Consider the following 20,707-nt stretch of genomic DNA (forward strand, 5'->3'; position numbering starts at 1 on the left):
ACCAGTGTCTATGCGAAACCCATGCCTCACCTGTAGCGATGGGTTTGACACACCATATGCACATTTAAAATAGAATCACGGTCACCATGCGCCTAGCATGACCGCACCCCCATTTGACGTATTCACCTTATATACCGACCCGTACTCCCACCCCATAGGAAGGGACTATACCCTAATCTGTGATCCGGCCCTATTTTCTTAACCACACACACTGGATGGTTTATTAACAAAGTATGACATATTTCCCTTGTTGTTTGTGCATATCGTACGGGGTCGGATGGGGACTCGATCTCGGCGTCCCAATGGGTGAGGTAAGTCCAACCCGTGTGAAGCCTAGACGCGGTTAATAACGAATCCGAATATGGCTGCCAAATCTAAAACCATCATTCAAGTACGGGGCAAAGCGAGTGACTCTACAGTGTTGCTCCTCCTTTCGTCGACTTGCTAGGCCAAGGTAACATGCGATTTTATTTAAGTTTTAACTTTCTCCAATGAAAGCAAAATTGAACAAACTGGGACTCGCCCATGGAATGCACAGTATTCTCCAATGAAAGCAAAATTGAGCAAACTGAGACTCACCCATGAAACGCACAATATTCTCCAATGAAAGCAAAATTAAGCAAACTGGGACTCATCTAGGAAACGCCCAGTATTATCCAGTAAAAGCAAAATCGAGCACGCTGGGACTCACCCCGACGCACGTATAAATAGTACGACGACGTGTAATATTCTCCACAAAATAATAATAATAATACAGCAGGTTACTATCTCGACCTTGCTCGAAGTAACACCCCTACGGCCATCGGCCTTCGCCAAGAAAGAAATTTGACTTCACTCGAATTACAACGGGTTACTATTTCGACCTTGCTCGAAATAACACCCCTACGTCATCGGCCTTCGCCAAGAAAGAAATTCGACGTCGCTCGTATAACAACGAGTTACTATTTCGACCTTGCTCGAAATAACAACCCTACATCCATCGGCCTTCGCCAAGAAAGAAATTTGACTTCACTCGAATTACAACGGGTTACTATTTCTACCTTGCTCGAAATAACACCTATAAGGCCATTGACCTTCGCCAAGAAAGAAACTCGACTTCGCTTGAATTATAATGGGTTACTATTTTCGACCTTGCTCGAAATAACACCCTACGGCCATCGGCCTTCGCCAAGAAAGAAATTCAACTTCGCTCGAATTACAATGAGTTACTATTTCGATCTTGCTCGAAATAACACCCCTATGGCCATCGACCTTCACCAAGAAAGAATTTCAACTTCGCTCGAATTACAACGGGTTACCATTTCGACCTTTCTCAAAATAACACCCCTACGGCCATCGGCCTTCGCCAAGAAAGAAATTCGACTTCGCTCAAATTACAACGGGTTACTATTTTGACCTTGCTCAAAATAACATCCCTATGGCCATCGGCCTTCACTAAAAGAGAAGTTCGACTTCGTTCGAATTAGAACGAGTTATAATTCTGACCTTTCTCGAGATAACACATTTACAGCCACCGGCTATCGTCAAATAAAAGAAAAGTTCGAACTCGTTCAAATATGAGTCAGAAATTGACTTTGCCCAAGATGGCGACTCCAAGTTCGAACTCGTTCAAAGGTGTCAGAAACTGACTTCACCCAAGATGGCAACTCTAAGTTCGAACTTGTTCAAATATAAGACAGAAAATCACTTCACCCAAGACAACGACTTTAATTGACCTCATTCGAATCAAGATCGATTCCGCCCGAATTGGCGAACAAGAAGTCAATCTCGCCCGAACTGGCAAGTCCAAAATGACTTCATTCAGACTCATGCGATGAGATTCTACCCTATCAGTGCAAGGTCGACTTCCTAATTAAAAAGATCAGAGACTCATCACAAAGAAATCTGAAGGTCTACGCCAAAAAGAGAAATATAACAAACGAGAAGGATAGAAAAAGAAAATCAAAAGATACACAAACAAGGCGAAGCAACTGTTTCATTTAAATACACGCGCACAACAATCGCACCTTATAAAAGGCTGAAACATACCCAAAAAAAAGACGAAAATAAATAACAAAAGAAAAAAAAACTAAGTACAAAGGTTACATTTAAGTTTCACTTGGCTTCATCCCCGCCGCTGTTCTCCCCAATATCGCCATCATTAGAAAGGATCCCATCCTCGATATCAATGCCCTCACTAGCCTCCAGCATCGTAGGGTCGTAACCACAAGCAGTATAAGCCTCGCGTGCCTTCGTCCGAGCTTCTTCGAAGGCGGCCTCTGAAATACTCCCGCCTCCAACAAACCCTTGTATAATATCGCTGGGCCTCGGCGCGGACCCATAACTTGTACAAGCGGCGGGGGACCGCGGCAGAGTCAAATCTGACCAAGGTGACAGTTGTGACTTGTCGGCCTCGAGTGCCACAACCCGGTCTCCTAGGCTCGAAGCCTCCCAGTCAATTTCACCAATATGCTCCTCGAGCCGCGCCTCCTTCAGCATGGTCGTTTCCCTCTCAGATTCCTGCTCAGATCTAAGGACGTGGATAGTGGCCTCTAGTACTACCGCTCTCGCCAAGGCCGACGTCCGAGCATCTTTAGCTCTTTCCATCTCGGCCACTTTCTTCTCCAGCTCGGCCAATTTCCCCATCCATTTTGTGCTCAAAGCTTCAACTCTGGTAGCATTCTGCTCAAGTTCGGCTTGCAAAGACAATACCTTGTTCAGAAGGTCCACACACTCTGCGACAACTCCCTTGCCCACCTCAAGCTCCTCGTTCTTGGCATGAAGCAGCTCATCAAGCTCACTGCATCTGCGGATAGATCGCATCAGGTCCTCATCTCTTTTCTCCAACTCCTCCCTAGTAGAATGGGTACTGGCACCCGCTGAGCTACTTGTGCATCTCAGGGCCCTTGTTACGGTACCGTCGGTACTTCTCGGCCATCTTCAGAAAAATCACGGCTCGCGTATCGGCTATACGAGCATTCTCGACCTCCAACATGTAGGTCTAAAAGAAAGGAGGGAGGAAAGGAGTTAGTGATATAAAAAACAAACGAACGAAGGTCACCAAGCAAAGGAAATAAATATAAACTCACCCTCAGGCCTAGAGCAGCCACACCGTGTGACAACTCGGAGTCGTTGACATCCCGAAGAGCTCCATTTTCAGCGGCGGAGCATAGAAGATCGAACTGGCACAAAGTCCACCGTATCTTGCAGCAGGTTGAGTTCGGACGAAATTTTGAGTATTTGAGAAGGGCCTCCCGCTTCTACTATGGTCCGAGTAAAGCCCTTCTGAAACATCCTCATATCATCAGGATCAATGTCGGACTCAGATTCATAGTCGTCAACCATGACGCCCTTCTCTCTCTCACTGGATGAAGAGGGGGCGCAGTTCGGCCGCGATGTTGAAGGGCCACCTGAAACAGCAACGGCGGCCTCAGAACTCTGTCTCTCTTCCATATCAACCCCTTGTACGCTCATAACGGGCGTCATCTCCATGGACGGGTCGGCACCATCTCCGATTTCGGTCGTTGCCGGGGCAAGGACGCCCCTCGAAGAAGTTTCAGTCGGTGAAACTCCTTCCAGTACCACCCTCCGTCTCTTCAGTGGGGCATCCCCACTACTTGTACTGGAGGATTCGCCCGTGGAATGGACTATGGGACTCAAAATCTTCGGCAAAGTGGCCTCCGAGCGCACAACTTCGGCCGCAGGTGCAGGCCGGATAATATATCTTGGTGCTGGCTGGGCGGCGGCCCTCGGCGCAGGATAGGTAGAGGGCGCCGGTTGACGAAGTGAGAGCGGTGGAGCCCTCGTTCTCCTCACTCCTCCCCGACCTGTCAGTAAGGAGGAATTAGATCGCACAACGACAAAGTTCTAAAAAAAAGCTAACTACAAAATCGGGAACGAATTAAAGCTACAACAAGCCAACTCACCAGTAAGAGGCTTGCGCCCAAACTTCTCATGGAAGGGCGCCCACTCACGAATTTCCACCATGTAGGGGAGAATTGCACTTATGGATATCAGCAACCAAAGGAGGAAGTAATCTCTCTATTGCAAAGGCAAAACAATACTCAGTGATGTCTCCTAAAGGAAGACGACCAATGACCGTCTTAAGAAAAATTACAAAGTAAAAGGAAACCTTACGGGCAAAATTCCATGCCTCTGGAAACCCCACCAAGTTCGCCACAAGGTGCTCTGTCCGCACATAGAAGTAGCTTTCCCAAAAGCGTCGGTTGGCCTTATCATCCATCTTCACCACCAAATTTTTGGTTCCTCGATGGCGCATATGGATTATCGTACCCCGAAGAAAATGAGGGGCAGAGATGTGGAGCATGTGCCCTAGTGAAATTCCTCGGCCGTCCAGTTCTGTGTACGTGATGAGAATAAGGAAGAGTTTGTACGCATATGGAGATAGTTGAGCCGGTTACACTTCATAGAAACGGCAGAAGTCCACCACCAAAGAAGGAAGCGGAAGTGTACCCGATAACGAAGGGGGACGCGTAAAACGCGCATTACCTGGGGCGGTGCAGATGCACAATATTCTTCCCCGCCGGCACCATTTCGACATTAGCAGGGATTTCCCACTTATATTTGAGCACTGCGATTGCCGCCTCATCCATAGTGGAAGGAACGAGCTCTGGCTCACTTCCTGAAGGGCTATAAAAATCAGTCATCGCCTTCCCGGGACGAGGAACTATTTCATCTACCGTTGGAAATCCCTCATCTTCCACTACCTCCACTCCCTCTTAGAGTAAGGATGCGTCGCTTTCCGGCACCGGAGCATCAACAACTCTATCGGATTGGGAAAAAGTGCTAGCCATTTGTCTCTCTTGATCGAAGCAAGCAAGAACGATGAGGGAAAATAGATAGTGGTCACTTCAATTTCTATCGAAAGCAGCTGTATGAAAGACCAGAGGATGAGGAAGTTTGTAAAGTTCTTTCTCAGGTAAATTGAATAACACAACAATCAAATAGGGGATTCCCCCTATTTATAGGAACATAAATGTCCTGAGCGGGAAACCCAAGAGCCGCAAATAAAAAACCTGAAAGGGCACGGGAAACGATATGGTGCTTGGGAAACGTGCGCCATAATGATGCATAATGGGTATTCATAGTACCCTAAATCAATGCGACGATCCAACTCTGAACTGATGTAACGGTCCAATGAGACCCCTGAAGCGTCACGTCGCCACCCCTTTTTAAGGACCTCGTTCCGCGCATAATGTTCAGATTTCTCCTAACTTTTTGAATCAACAGAGTCCGCCCATCGAGCTCGTCAAAGGGTGACCCCGACAGGCGGAAGGACTAACTGTATGGGTCAAAATCCGACCACAAGATGGTTGTCCTTAAAAGGAACGATAAGGGTTCGACCAAGCTGTAGTCTTACCCACGAGGCATAACTGCGATGACTATTTCGGCCACTGTCGAGATCGAGCCGTCAGAAGGCCTGCACGATAGCACATACATTGTACCACTCAGGCAAGTAAGGAAGAGTATAGCCATGAGAAGGTCCGTTGAATAGAGACCGTTGGATAAAGGGGAAGGTTGATAATATATATGAGGCGAGAAGGCAAGAGAAGGGGGGATCCCATTCATGAAAAGAGAGGAGCAATGTATCAAATATGAGAACAAAAGGAGATCCCAACAACAAACCAACCGCCCAGATTTTGGCTACAACTTTTTGTAATCATCATTGTTGAATCAACAAAGATAGATCTCTTAGTTATCAACAACTTTTCCTCTTTTCCTCTTTTGCTCGTACAAGTACGATACAAATATATCAAAGATGTAAGCTTATTATTTACATTTGATGTCTGTCAATCATCTTAAGGAATCTTATCTAAACTTGGCTTTCTTCGATTGTGATATTTAATATATTTGGATTTAGAGTTAATTATGTTTGGCTAAGATTTACCTTTTATCCTGTATCTCATCATTAATTAGTTTAACTAAAAGGTTTAACACTTTTTTGATCAAACACAAGTAAAAACTACTTTTTGGTTTTTGAAAAACTCGTCTTCAAAAAAAAAGTTGAAAAACGTCCCAAATGAACAAACAAAATTTTCAATTTTCTTTTTGAAAAAGGTCAAAATTTTGTAAGGACACACACCTCAATGGTCTATTCATATTTGCACCTGTCTCACATTAAGCTCTACACCATATCGTCTCTAGGACTAGGATTAAACGCAATATAAAAGGCACATCACACAAGAAGGTAGAATTCTATAGTGCAACTAATCATTATTATGGTACACTTTGTTCAAGAAATGTTAGATTTTTTTATTAGACAACAGAGAGTTCACGATTATATTTCATGTTTATATCAAACTACACATAATTGAATGAATCTTTATTAAAAAGGAAAGGTCTCAAAGGAAGTAAGTTGCATTTACTGATAATACATGTGAGTTTGCTAGAAACATTTCTTTTTGGTCGGCAAAAAGGTTCACAAACGTATACTAATAAATTTATTTAAAAAATATATTTAATGTGTGCACGTATAAAATTTTAGAACCTCTGCAATTACGCATTCAAATAATTATACAAATTGAATTGTAATAATAAATCGACACTGCTTATATGTCGGTAAAACCATTTAGTTGGTACACTAATTGGGTTAGCTGAAACGTGCTTCTCAGAAATCTTGTGAATGAGCCAAAGAAGAATGTTGATGGTAACAATTTTTGAAAGGTGGTTTTATTCTCCTACTTATTGCTAATAGTCAACCTAAATTTTGAGTATAAAGAGTTTAGCTGGAAGATAATGAAGCAAAGTAACTAACAAATGTTCATACTTGTCCTCCCTAATTGCGGTGTAGGTACCAGAGACATTTTGCACCGTTGGTGCCATTTGATTATGATGTTTCCAATATCTTCCTCAACTAAAAAGAGGGGAAAACACACAAAAAAGAGTTGTTTATGTAATTAGACGTCTCTTCCTCATGAAATCCAAATAGGAGTGGCAAACGGGCGTGTCATATGGTTCGGGTCGAAAATGAGTAATAAAAAAGGGATAAATTATCCGACCCAACCCATATTTAATACGGATAAAAAATGAGTTAATCGGCGAATAATATGGGTAAACATATTGTCCATGACTTCTTGCATATGATCACTTTTGAGAGAGTCTCCCTAACTTGAGGAACCCCCAATTTGAGGCTTTACAAATATAAAAGTTAAATCCATTAGTTATCCATTAATTACCCATTGGTTATCCATTTAGAAAATGAATAATATGGTTCTTATCCATATTTGATCCGTTTTTAAAAAGTTCATTATCTAACCTATTTTTTAGTGGATAATATGAGTGGTTAACTATTTTCTTTTAACACACCCCTAAATCCAAATAATATTGCAATATATTATAAGAATGAATGCATGATTTATTCAGTTTTAGTGTCTTGAAATTTGAACTAACTAAAGTTTAGGACATCAAAACTGTACTCCAAGACAGTTGGAACTGAAAAACGGTGTGTCTTAAAGTTGCATTAAGAGCCTTTTTGCTTTGGTTCAATAAACACATCCGTTTCTCTTGTTGTTATATGGTATCAAGAGCCTCAACAAACTCTCACGAGTGAAATTCTATATCTTTTTTCTCTCCCACCCACCCTCCACAAATGGCCAATACTACTGGAGTTGTTAAATGGTGATAACAATAGTAGTGTGACGGTCGTCCAATTTAATCCTGCATCACAATTGTCAATAAAATTACAAGGCAGCAAAAACTTTGCAGCATGGAAGGCATAATTTTCCATGCTTATGCATGGTCATGTTCTTTATGATCATCTAGATGGGTCTACTCCTGCTCCATCTCGCACTATCACAACTGACATAATCCTTAGTGTCAATCTTATATTTGCTCTTTGGTTTCGTCAAGATCAACTCATCAAAATGCACTTATGACATCTGTTGATCCAACAATTGCCACTGATACTGTAGCTGCTGATTCAACAAAAAAAAGTCTGTGATGCATTGTATACTGCATATGTGAACAAGTCCCAAACTAGAATTTTCAGTCTTCACGATCAACTTACGAGACTCACAAAAGACTCCCAACCAGTCACTGAATATTTGCAAAATATTCGATCCATAGCTGACGAACTCTCTACTGCTAGTGCCCCAGTTACAAACTCTAAGCTCATTGTTAAAATCCTGAGTGGTCTGAGACTAGAGTTTCGTGAGATTTCTACTGCAATTTATGCTTGTGACTCCACTATTTTGTATGAAGAACTCTATGAGAAACTTCTTGATTATGAGCTTTTCCTTAGACATAAAGAGTTAAAGAAAGCTCTTAGCCACATTATTATTGTTGTTGCTACATTCAACAAATCTGAAAACTGGAACAATCGCAACAATCGTCGCTCCAACAATAATAATGGCAGCAACCAACAATGGAGATACAACAATCTACTTAATTCAAAAAATTAGTGGCGATCTTCGAACACCAATAACTCTTTTGATGTTGTTCGCTGCCAGTTGTGCAACCAACCAGGTGATGTTGCAAGTGTATGCAGATCCAAATCTCACAATCATTTTGAGGCCAAGGCCAACTATGTTTCGGGAATCCACGCATCAGCAAATCATTGGATTCTCGACTCTCGAGCATCTCACCATATAACTGATAATCCTCGCAACTTGTAGGAATACTATAGCTTGGAGCAGGTCTTCATTGGTGATGGTAATAAAATACCAATAACTCACACTGGTTTAACTCAATTACATGCATGAAATAATGCTTTCAAACTTTCTAGCACTCTCTGTGCTCCAAGCATTAAACACAGCTTACTCTTCGTCTTTAAATTTTGTCAAGATAACCTAATCTCTATTGAATTCTTTCCTTTTAATTTTTCTGTGAAGGACTTGGAAAATGCGGACTCTGTTAGTGCACGATCGGAGTATATACAATTTCTATGAGTGACCAACCTCACCTTTCATATCTTCTCCTAAAGCGCATTTGGCCTCCGCCAACACATCCATCTTCACCTGTCATCATCGATTGGGTCATCTGCACGAAATAGTTTTAAATATTGCTTTGAATAAATTCTTCCTACTTTGCTTGTGAGACAAATTTTTAGTTTGTAATTTTCGTTCATCGAATAAGTCTCATCACCATCCTTTTCAGCATCTTACTTTATCAAGTACCAAACCATTCCAAACAAATTTAGTAATTTATTGGATTCTTCTCCGGTTTTATCGATTGAAAAAAAACTTATACTATTGCATTTTTGTTGATCAATACACCAAATATACTTGGCTATATATATTAAAAAATAAATGTGAGGTTAAAGACCTTTTCAAAAATTATCATGTATTAATGGAACATCGTTTCAATACAAAAATGCTTTATATATATATAGATGGTGGTGGCAAATATAAAAGTCTTGATCCATACCTAAGTTCTCAGGGAATTGAACATCTTTTATCTTCTCCATACACTCCCCAAAGAGTCGCTCTTGCCGAAAGACGTCACAGACATATTATTAAAACGGCAAGAACTTTACTTCATGAAAGCTTCGCTTCCACCGACTCTTTGGTTTTTTGCTTGTCAACATGCGTTTACCTTATAAATCGCTTTCCAACCTCACTTTTACAAAATAAATCACCTTTTTAAATATTATTTGGTAACGATCCAGATTATAATTCTTTAAAAAAAATCGGGTGTCTCTGTTATTCCTAGCTTAAACCCTATTCAAAAAATAAATTAGAGTCACAGTCAATACCTTGTGTTTATTTAGGTTATTCTTTAAATCATTATTGTCATCAATGTTTTGATCTGAAATCTTCCAAAATATATTTCTCTAGATATGTAATTTTTTTTAAAAATAAATTTCCTTTTTAGAATATATTTTCAAATATTTTCTTAAATTTTAAAACTCTTGTGTGGGAAAATCTAACTGAAACTAACCCCTACAAAATCTCCTACTGTTTTTCCTCCCATAATCAGTGAATTACCCAACCCTATACTTATCCCAAATACAGATAAAACCCACGCGCATAAAGACATTATCTCCTCTAACAGAATCTACAACTACATGTACGACTTCTACTTCTTCTCTTACAAATTCTGTTATTCCTCCTGATCTTAATGATACCCAATCTTATCCCCTGTTTTCATCCCTAACAGTTATCCCAAGAAATTCAAATGTCTCCTTTCCTCCACAATCACTACGTTATCACCACTCTCTTCCTTATCAGCTATATATTCTCAACAACCATTCACCTCAGTCCAACAACCTCAATCACCATTTTTTCCAATTGTATACAGTCACAGAATGACAAAAATGATATATACTAGCCAAACCTTTGTTGATCGTACCACTGCCTCAACTCTGAAAACCCCACAACCTTCCCCCGAACCCGTTCCAGTCACTGAACCACAACAACCTTCTCTCTCTCATCCAAATCGTGTTGTGACTCATTCACAGAACAACATTCACAAACCTAATACTATCCTTGACTTCATGGGTCACTTATCCCCCATCAGCATCATTACCAGTTTTAAACAAGTTAACAAAGACCAGAGTAGCATAGAGTTATTAAAAGTAGGGTTGTCCAAAATCGATCCGAAATTGTTAACCGAACCTAATCGATGGCTTATTAGTATTGGATTATCGGAGTAATGGATAATGAACGGATTGAGATTTTATAATTAACGACTTAACAGTTTGAGGGCGGATTATTCAATTCTTTTATTGGATAAATCTTTAACCCGTTAAGAATTTTTAAATTTATACTTTTACCCCTATGTATATGAAATACTATTAAAACGTAAATAGCTAAATCCCTAATTTCTAATTCTCAATAGAACTGTCGTATGTCTGTAGCTAATGACATTGGTAGTCGTCTTTGGCTTCTAATCAGGAAAGCTACTATAACTAACAGAGACAGTTTGAACTATGCATTAGACCGTTTGGTATTGATTGTTCAAAAATTTTCTATTTGGGTTAGCCGATAAACCGCGCAATAACCGCCCGATAATTATCAATTTGATACCAATCCGTCGGTTGTCTTATTGGATGGCTAGCAGATTACTATATTTATAATTCGATAACCGATAACTGATGCTACTCGCTACAAGAGAGTTCTTGGAAAACTCTAGTACTTGTCGTTCGCTCATCCAGATATAAGTATCTAGTGAACAAATAGTCTCTATTTATGCACTCCCCATCTGAAGTATACTAGAAAGCACTCAAACGAGTATTCAGGTATCTTCAAGGAACAATATAGCTTGGTCTTTGCATTCAAAGTGATAATGATTTCAAGCTACACATGTATTTGATGCGGATTGAGCTGGAGATGCGAGTGATCGAGCCTCCACTACTGATTACATACTATTTTTTGGCCAAAATCCTATAAGCTGGTCATCCAGGAAATAAAGAATAGTTGTTCGCTCATCAACCGAAGCAGAGTATCGAGCGGTTACAAGTGCACTTGCTGAAACAAATTAGGTGATGAATTTGCTAAAATAACTACATGTTTCACTTCCATAAGCACCAACTATTTACTGGGACAATGTTGGTGCAACTTGTCTGTGCGAAAATCCAGTATTCCATAGCCGCATGAAATACATTGCGGTGGACTTTCATTTTGTTCGCAAGCAAGTCCAATAGAATCAAGTTCACATTATTCATATTCATACTGCAGATCAACTCGCGGATACTCTCACCAAAGCGCTACCAAAGCCAGCCTTTGACAGATACTTGTTCAAGCTAGGCGTTGTTACACACTGTCTACCTTGAGGGGGGCGTATCAGAGCACAAGTTAACCATCTGGTAGTTTACTGCTTTGATCACTTCATTAGCTAGTAGTTAGGATTTTGTTAGTCCTTTATTTTCTCAAATAAATCTCCTTATTCAAGGAGTTTGTTCAACAAGTAGTTTAGTCCTCCTCTTTCCGAGGAGTTTAGGGAATTAGTTTTTCACTCTTGTATTTAAAGGCTGCTTTGATTCAATAAACACATCAACTTTTTGTGTTTCTCTTGTTCTTATAGCAGTACTTATTTTATCTTGAATCTTTGAACTAAAAATCATAACTTTAGGACAATTCAGTATATTTTTGTCTCGAAAAATTGGACTAGAAAACTAAAATTCAAGACGTACTGGCTAATTCATAAATAACAGTCCTTTACAATGGCTATAGCCTACATGGGGTCATTTCTACCAAATTTTCCTATTCCAATTGCCTGTATGGAGTGGGGAGAAATTTAAAATTAGCCAGATTTACAAGTGGTCGTTCAAAAATAGCCCAGTTTCAAAAGTAATCGAAATTTAGTCATTTTTTATGTAAAGATAAATCTGAACGAAAATACTGTTCAAATTCCGGAAAAATACTCCAGCATAATTTACTGGAGTTCCAGTATAATATACCGGTCCAGCATAATATACTGGAGTTTGGAGCATCGGTGCTCCAGTCTCCAGTATATTATACTAGAGCCAGCAAAGTATACCTGTCCACCATAATATGCTGGAAGTTCATACACAGGTGCACCGAACTCTAGTATATTATGCTGGACCGGTCTCTGTTGCAGCAAAATAATGGCTATTTTTCATTGACTTGGTAAACGCTTGCTATTTTTGAATGACCAGTCCGAAAACTGGCTAGACCGTGCTATTTTTACTATAGAGTGAAGTCTTGAATTTAACGGTCCAAGGGGTTTGGACTGGCAACAACAGACCCATCTTAGCAAGTATACTGACAAACAGGAAGCAAAAAAAGAAGAGGAAATAGGTCTTTTAATTTTAGAGAAAGTCTCCAGTGGAAAGGCAAATGCTAATTTGCATTACCACGAGGAACTTACGTCAACTAAATACATGCTACTTAAAGTAGAATTTAGAGAGAGGCGTATCAAGCCTTTTAATCCAGTGTGTATACACGTACAGATCTTTTATCACAATGAGTGAGAAAGTAGAAATATATGGCTATGTGTATATTATACAGATTGATTTTAAGACATTGAGTGTCTCTAAAACTATTGTATTAGGGGGTTATCTTACCCATTCAAAAGATGGAGGAGGTATTAACTTCCAAATGCTAAAGATTAAGGGGTTAATTGAATTTTCCTCAATCAAGGTCCATATAATGTTCTTTGGCTCTAACTGGAAACTATTACACACCCTTAAAATGAATGAAGTGGCAAAAAATGACAAATTGTAATCTTTATGGTTTTCTACGTTGGTTTATTATATACAAGATTTTCCTATCATTGTTCGTAAAATTTTCCTAGGACATGGCCCTAAACAGGGAATTATGGAGATCGAGCATTAAGGTTGTAGGTTAGGGGAAATTGTGATTTTTTTTACAGCGCACTAGAGTAAGACTAGCCAGTTAGGAATTAGTCTTAGGATGCTATTTATCAGCTACTGATGATGGGCTTTATCTGCTGTTTATTAGTATACCTTACATCTTTCTCGTATTTCCTATATCTCTTATATTGTTGTTACTTTGTTATTTTATGGTATTTATGTTATGTTATGGATTTTATGGTATTTCATGTTATTTTATTATGAGTCTATTGATAGTACTAATATAGCGTCTCTTGTTGCCTTCTTGAGCCGAGGGTCTCCTGGAAACAGCCTCTCTGTCCCTCGGGGTAGAGGTAAGGTCTGCGTACATATTACCCTCCCCAGACCCCACTTGTGGGATTACACTGGGTGGTTGTTGTTGTTGTTCGTAAAATTTTCAGAAATTTGTCCTTGCAGTTTTAGTGACTCTTAAAAAGAGAGGAGAAAAACAGAAACTAAAGAGATTAAATTGCATGTAACAAAGGAATTTGCTTTTAAAAAGGGTGAGTTCGCTGATGTAGTACATGTAACCTAATCATATTACATTTACTACGATACACATTTGCATATGTTGCGCCACCCTAAACAAATTCCTTAAACTGGCCAAGCATGCCGACACATTCATCTCAACATGCTGACCAAAATAACAATTTATACAAGAGCTGGACTAAAACCAGCTGAGGTTTCCAAACTGGCTGCATAATCTCGAGCCCACAAATCGTAATGTATGATTTCCTCCAGTGATGGAGAAGTTACCAACTCTTCCCGATGCTTAGCGCATGTTAGCTCCACAATCTTGAAAATGTCCAAGTAGCTAATTCTGAAACAAGCACAAAGTCATCAGTTGTTTTCTTTAAACGATTTTCGGTCATTTACAAGACCTACACAGTCTGACGATTAAACATAGAAATATAGTACTAAGAATATACCCATAGGGCCAGGGGACAATTATTTGGAACGCTCAAAAGACGCAGACATCAAATTATGTTGTCGAATGCTAGCTGGAAGGTTTAAGCACAAATGGTTTTTTCCAGAATATACTAGGTAAGTTTTCAAGACAGGAAAAGCCATCATCGTCCGCTTAAAAGCACTTAATGATTACTGATATCACCAATTTCAGCTTTAAACTATTGGCAAGAGAAATAAATGTAGAAGAAAAAAAATAATAGACTGAAAACAGTTATATTTTGAAGGTGAACAAGGAAATAGATCACTACTAATATTTCTAGCAGTGCCACGAGAAATACCGAAAAATACAACTAGAAAATGATTAGGCAACAAAAGTATCATCCATTTACTCTGAAGTCTGAACCACATTCAATCAGAAAGATTATATTCTTCCAGATAGACAGCATGGGGGAAATGAGAAGAACAGGCTACAATTTAATATATATCGACAAACTCTAAAGCACATTCAATTAGAAAGAATAGATTTATGCAGCAAGTACAGGGGAAACCTAAGTGTTTATCATTCTATGGCCAAACAAGAATACTTAGCTCCAACACTAATTGTCAACTTATGCATATCAAAGGCAACCTCAGCTATTGATATATTTCAAAAAAGAACTACATTATGTACTATTTGTTATGGAAACTGTTAAGTGCTGAAAGACCCAATGATAAATATCAAGAAATTAGGTCAGATGGATTAACTATTAGGGATGCGATGACCTCCGCATCCCTTGACGTTATCTAGCACCCATGTACTTTGACAAATTAATGGAGAAACAACCCACAAAAAAAGATGTCACTAATATAACCGTTAATTTATTTGTAGATAGAGTTGCTGTGACTACCAGCAGGTGCCTCAATGAATCTTGATTTATTAGCAAACTAAATATTTGAAACATATAATGTGACCCTGTACAGAAGTCACATGTAGGAGTACATACTACATACCTCTCACTAATAAATAATTCCACTGCCTTTTCATTTGCTGCACTTAGAACTCCAGTCATGGTCCCTCCAGCGCGCCCAGCAGCGTAAGCCAGATCCATGGATGGGTACTTTACATTATCAGGGGCTTTAAATGTCAATGATCCGAGCCTATACCATTACACTCATAATTAGTTATACTAACAGGAAATGAAATGCCAAAGTTTATTTCATATTTGAAAAGTACATAAACGAAGCTGTAAGCAAACATAGATCAAGCGAGCTTAGAGCGATAAGCAAAATAAAATGCATTCACAAATAAAGAATGGTTTTTACTTGCAAAGATCAAGCCGCGGCCAAGTAACCTCTGAACAGTAAATTCTGTCGGGCCAGGATAAAGTATAAAGGATGGGCAAACGCATATCAGCCCACCCCAGCTGTGCCAATACTGATGAATCCTACAAATTACAGAAGGAAAAAGAATTCCAAAGACGTCAGTTTATGAGCATGCAGTTATAAGAATATTCATCTAGATTACATAACTGATGTAATCTCAGAGCTGAAGGATCTTTACCTGTGTTTCCACCATTGAATGTATGATGGACTGGGGATGGATGACAATTTCAATGTCATCATACTCAGCTCCGAAAAGGTAGTGAGCTTCAATAACTTCAAGACCCTGAGAAACAAACATACCTTTAAACCTAGGCTAACACAAATAATTCATAACCCAACTCCGATGATTCACATATGGAATAAAAGTTGGAAAATTAAGAAACAATAATCATGGAGAAAAGATTTAAAAACAACAGTTTAGATACCTTATTGAATAAGGTGGCAGAATCAACAGTAATCTTTTTCCCCATGTTCCAATTGGGATGCTTCAAAGCATCAGCTACTTTAACTTCTTTCAACTTCTCAACTGGCAAGTCCCTATCAGTGACAGTATAAGCAGTTTTAAGGTTAACAAGCCATACATATGATTAAAAGAAAGGTGAAAAAATATAATGAAGTAGTGCAAACCATTTCGAATAACTGTTTCACATAAAAGAAAGGAGGACAACAGAATTTTTTTGAATATTTAAAATTGCGGATTGATATGAATGTTGCAATACAAGGATTAAAACTGAGATGTTGTACAAATTATCAGTATTCAAGATTTTACACCTGAAAGCCCCTCCAGATGCAGTTAATATAATGCGCCTAAGGGCACCCTCTGGCAAGCCTTGTATGCACTGAAATGAAGAAAAACTTATTATATTTATCTCTTAGCCTTGAAGAGACCAGGGGTGGGAAGTTATTTTGGAGATTAGTCAATTCAAAACAGAAGGTTGATAAGAAGTGTATGATTATATTTACAAATGATCATACTCAGTAAGTTTCGCAGAAAGATCTTAAGACAGTCTCAGCCTCAAGAACTGTACCTGGAATATAGCTGAATGTTCTGAATCTGCAGGAAGAATCTTCACCTTGTGCTTGTGTGCAAGAGGAAGGACAAATGGACCACCAGCAATTAAAGTCTCTTTATTGGCCAAGGCAATGTCCTTTCCTGCTTCTATGGCAGCCACTGTAGGCTAGTGAAGCAAACAAAGACTAATAAATTTGAGCCCGTTTTCTGAATGATTCACGTTTTTTCTTGACTGATTCTCTAGCTTTATATTAGCCGAGAGGAGAAATGAAGATGTATTTATCAAAGAGCAAAGCAAGAAGAGCTATGACTGACATTTTCTTTCATTAGCAAACTAGCATACAATGCTACTTTTAGCTAAAATCATTCAAGCATGATTAATGTATAGTAGAAGAGAACAAGCTCTGTTGAAGATCTAGACTTCTCTTTCTAGGTGATTGGAGTTACATGAATTTTTGCCTACAAGGGAATAAAGAGCTAGCTGAAAGTAGTATTATCTCCTAACCATGGATAGAACGAAGGCAGTTTGCTTCATTCTGGGGTAAAATTGGAAGTCTCTCCATACTGCCATTATACAACCCAAAAAGCAACTTCGAGAAATCTTCTCCTAGTTGATTTCTAATTCTTACTTGAGCGGGGTACATCTTGTCTACTTTTTTAATTTCTCTCTTTCCATTGGAGCTCCCTCCAATCACCAACCTCCCTGCCCCCACCCCCATCCCCACCCAAAAGAAAAAAGGAAAACAGAAACAGGACATAAATCACATTTCACCCTCTCAGCGCTCCTCTTCAAATTTGCTTTGGCTGCGCATAAGGATATCTTGGCAGGAGTATCACAACAATTTTGAAAAGATTCAGATAGACTAAACCTCAACCTCACCTTTAAACCTGCACAACCAACTATTCCTGTAACTACAGTGACAGCATCAGGATGGCGGGCGACCTGAAACACATCATAGACAACAATCATCAACATATTTCTTTCAAATGTCACAAAGTAATTTTACCAACTAGTGAAACAGAGTCCTAGTCGCCAAAAATAAAGTTAGGGACAGTTGGACAAACCTCGATGATACCCTGCTCACCAGGTATAATCTCAGGCTTGTCTTCCATATCAGCCAGAGCATCTTTGAGTTCCTCAACCAACGACTCATTTCGAACAGCAACTAGTTTTGGTCTGAATGTTTTGACCTACTCAGATATAACATTGTTTATCATCAAGGCAAAAGCTAAAGTAGACCTGATAGCCAGATAAAGAAGTCTAAGCAAAGAAGCTCGATTGTTGGGTATCCATATTGGAGAAACAATATTTCCATCACATTTGTGCAAATTGCAATCCAAAATATAAATAGGGCATGATATAAAATGAGCTTGAATGATTATCATCATTCCCTTAGGTGGGAAGCTCTTCTTCCAAAACCCAATGAGAAAAAACCACGGATTGGAAAGCATAGCCTTGACATTTGGGTTTCAGCATGGTTAATGGGATATGTCAATCAAAATGCTGCAAACATGACACGTCTAGGCTAGTAGCATTCGGCAGGTAGGGAAACAGCCAGGTGGAATGAGGTGGCAGCGTTTTATAGTTAAACATAATAATCATCGTTTCTTTAAACAAAAGCAGTCGCGCTATAAACTGTAGCAGCCACATAATGACCACAAAATGTTAATGCAGATAAAGATAATAAAGGTGACAGGTTGGACGCCTATACTCTATTCAGACTTGAAATTTCATGGCATTTTTTCGCTTGTGTGCATTAAATGAAAACTAACCTGATCAGCAAGAAGAGTAACATTTGAACCAGCAGCTAGTGCAACAACTCTAAACTTGTCCGGATTCTCAGCGACTATATCCAACGTCTGCAGATACAAAATTTTGTAATTGAAGCAATGAAGAAATTAAACAAAAGACAACTGGCATTTTCTTTTGTAAAAGTAATAATTTGCATTGATTTGTTGAAAAGATTCCTATATAATACTAGTATACAAAAAGTAGAGAATCAAAACAAAAAATTTGATTCTCTCGAACAGTAAAGCAACGTATACTAACTGGAATTTCATTCACCTAAGATAATACAAAAGAAAAAGAAAGAAAAAAGAAGCAAAAGACAACTGGCATAATTGACACAGTAGCAAAAGCAGCACACCACCAATAACAAAGAACAACAGATAAAAAAGATGCAGAATGGGAATATTAGAATCCATGAAATATTGAATCTTTTCATCCTCTTTTAGAAAAATTAGTTAGAATTTTAGTTTAAACTGTAACTGCAAAGTAACTAACACATACAAAAGCGTTAAGAATTTGTACTACTACTATAGTCCAACCTCAAAGCTAGAACCAATCAAGACTAAAAAAGACAATACTTATTTCCTAAGTACTTTATTACTGAATACTAATCATTTAAAAATTCAGAAACCTGAGTTCCAATAGAGCCAGTGGACCCAACAATTGAGATAGGCTTTGGACCATCCCAAGTTTTCCGGGCTTCAGCAACAGCTCTTCCAGGCCAGGCAGGAGGAGGTGCCTGAACTGAACACTGAACCCTCTTACCAGAAATCCCACTCCACTCCTTTCTTTTGATAGCCACTCCACCTAAAACACAAAATCCATGGAAATATTTATTAGCAGAGTAAGCCTTACAATCAAATCCAAGAAACTCAGTTGGGTAGGTAGAAATAGAGAACCTTGGAACTTAAGGTGGTTAAGATTGTAGCTGGATTTGGAGGTGTCCAAGAAAGAGATGGTCTTAATTTCAGAAGGTGACAGCAAATTCAGCGCCATTTCAATTACTTCACTATTGATTGCTCCTCCCACCAGTCCACAGGAGTAGGGAAAAGAAATTCAGCTTTTCAAGAAATGTAAAAGGAAGTTTACAACAAACCAAAGTGCAATCTTTGGCAATAAAGTTAGGGACAGCCGTGTAGAGAGAGAGATAGAGAGAAGTACTGTGTGTCTCGTTCTGGCTATAGTTCGTTCGTTTGTGGCTTAATATGTGGCTCGTATGAACGATGCTCGCTGCAGCGTACCTGTCTTAAAGTACAAAGTACAAACATTATTTGCTCTTGTTTTAAACGTTTAATATTGAAATACTTCCGCAAACTTTCGGTACTTCATAGAAATGAGTAAGACAACGCATAATACATTAAACAATTAATGATGAAAGAAAAGTATTCTCATATTACAATTTAATTTTAATGTATATAATACTATTAAATTCTTAAAATTTGTCAAAGTTTGGTAACTTTAGAAGGTGTCACAGGATTTTAAAGCTTGTGTACTTATATACACAATATTTTTTCTGTATTTTATCGATGTGGATTCTCCTAATATCACCTGAAATGTCATAATATAGCATATAGTAATAGTGTTATAGTCAAAAATTATTGTTGTATCCTCATATGACTTAGGAGAATCTTTATTTATTTTATGTAGTTGAATTAAGCTTAAGATATGTATTAGAGTCAAATTCACTCACAATCTTGATATTACTAATATTGGACCATTTGTTATACTATTTGCGTTATAATTACATGTTTATGTTATATTGTTCGCACTCAAAATATTTCATGTTAGGGGTGCGTTGCGCCGGGAATAAGTAGTTATCTTCTTTCTTTGTGTGACCATATATATATATATATATACGTGGACAAATAAAATAGTATAATTATATAGAATCAAATCCAAAAGATGCCGGCGGAGGATTAAAAGCGGCATAAGGAAGCATGACGACGAACTGAGAATCATTCACATCTATGGACTGCATATGGTATATTGTTGAAGCTATATGATTATATTCCCACAATTAATTAATTTAGACTTTATTCTTTGGGTTTTCTCAATTTCTTAAGCATATTTTTATGTTTATCTGAGGTACCAAGGAATTTGCCATTCTTTTCCTTCTTAGATTCCCACCTAGATAGTCCACGCATGATATTTATTTCATCTTTGAGAGTACGATAAGATTTTTATTGGTTTTAAATGTAATCTAAAACTTGAAAATGAAAATTCATCATTAAGCACCTTTCCTAAAGTGAAGATTTTCTCTTGATAAAGAAACCTAAATCGCTCTTATCGACTAAAGAGAGCTCCTTTTGAAGATTTCTTTAGTTTAATATTATGCGGTGTACAGTCCTCTACACTTTCAACTAGCATTTTGAGTTTTGACCAA

The 20,707-nt window shown here is 38.6% G+C and overlaps 1 protein-coding gene across 1 annotated transcript; it reads right to left on the reverse strand.

Moving 5' to 3' along the window:
* Positions 1-13,721: 13,721 nt before the first annotated feature.
* LOC104224492 (1-deoxy-D-xylulose 5-phosphate reductoisomerase, chloroplastic) lies at positions 13,722-19,627 on the reverse strand. The gene is made up of 12 exons (XM_009776166.2): positions 19,224-19,627; positions 18,956-19,131; positions 18,309-18,395; positions 17,601-17,726; positions 17,416-17,478; positions 16,552-16,701; positions 16,295-16,362; positions 15,949-16,060; positions 15,702-15,806; positions 15,464-15,585; positions 15,152-15,298; positions 13,722-14,072 (listed from the first exon to the last, which is right to left on the reverse strand). Exons 1-12 carry the CDS (start codon positions 19,318-19,320, stop codon positions 13,904-13,906), a joined length of 1,422 nt encoding a protein of 473 aa, XP_009774468.1. The 5' UTR covers positions 19,321-19,627; the 3' UTR covers positions 13,722-13,903.
* Positions 19,628-20,707: the final 1,080 nt, after the last annotated feature.

This window comes from Nicotiana sylvestris, chromosome 3, assembly GCF_000393655.2.
Source record: "Nicotiana sylvestris chromosome 3, ASM39365v2, whole genome shotgun sequence".
In the NCBI taxonomy this organism is placed as follows: domain Eukaryota; kingdom Viridiplantae; phylum Streptophyta; class Magnoliopsida; order Solanales; family Solanaceae; genus Nicotiana; species Nicotiana sylvestris.

Coding starts and splice junctions, on each gene's coding strand:
- LOC104224492 (XM_009776166.2), bottom strand. CDS start 19,320: ATGGCGCTGAATTTGCTGTCACCTTCTGAAATTAAGACCATCTCTTTC. Junction 19,132..19,223: donor TAACCACCTTAAGTTCCAAG/GTTCTCTATTTC, acceptor TTTGTGTTTTAG/GTGGAGTGGCTATCAAAAGA. Junction 16,702..17,415: donor TTGGTTGTGCAGGTTTAAAG/GTGAGGTTGAGG, acceptor TTGCTTCACTAG/CCTACAGTGGCTGCCATAGA.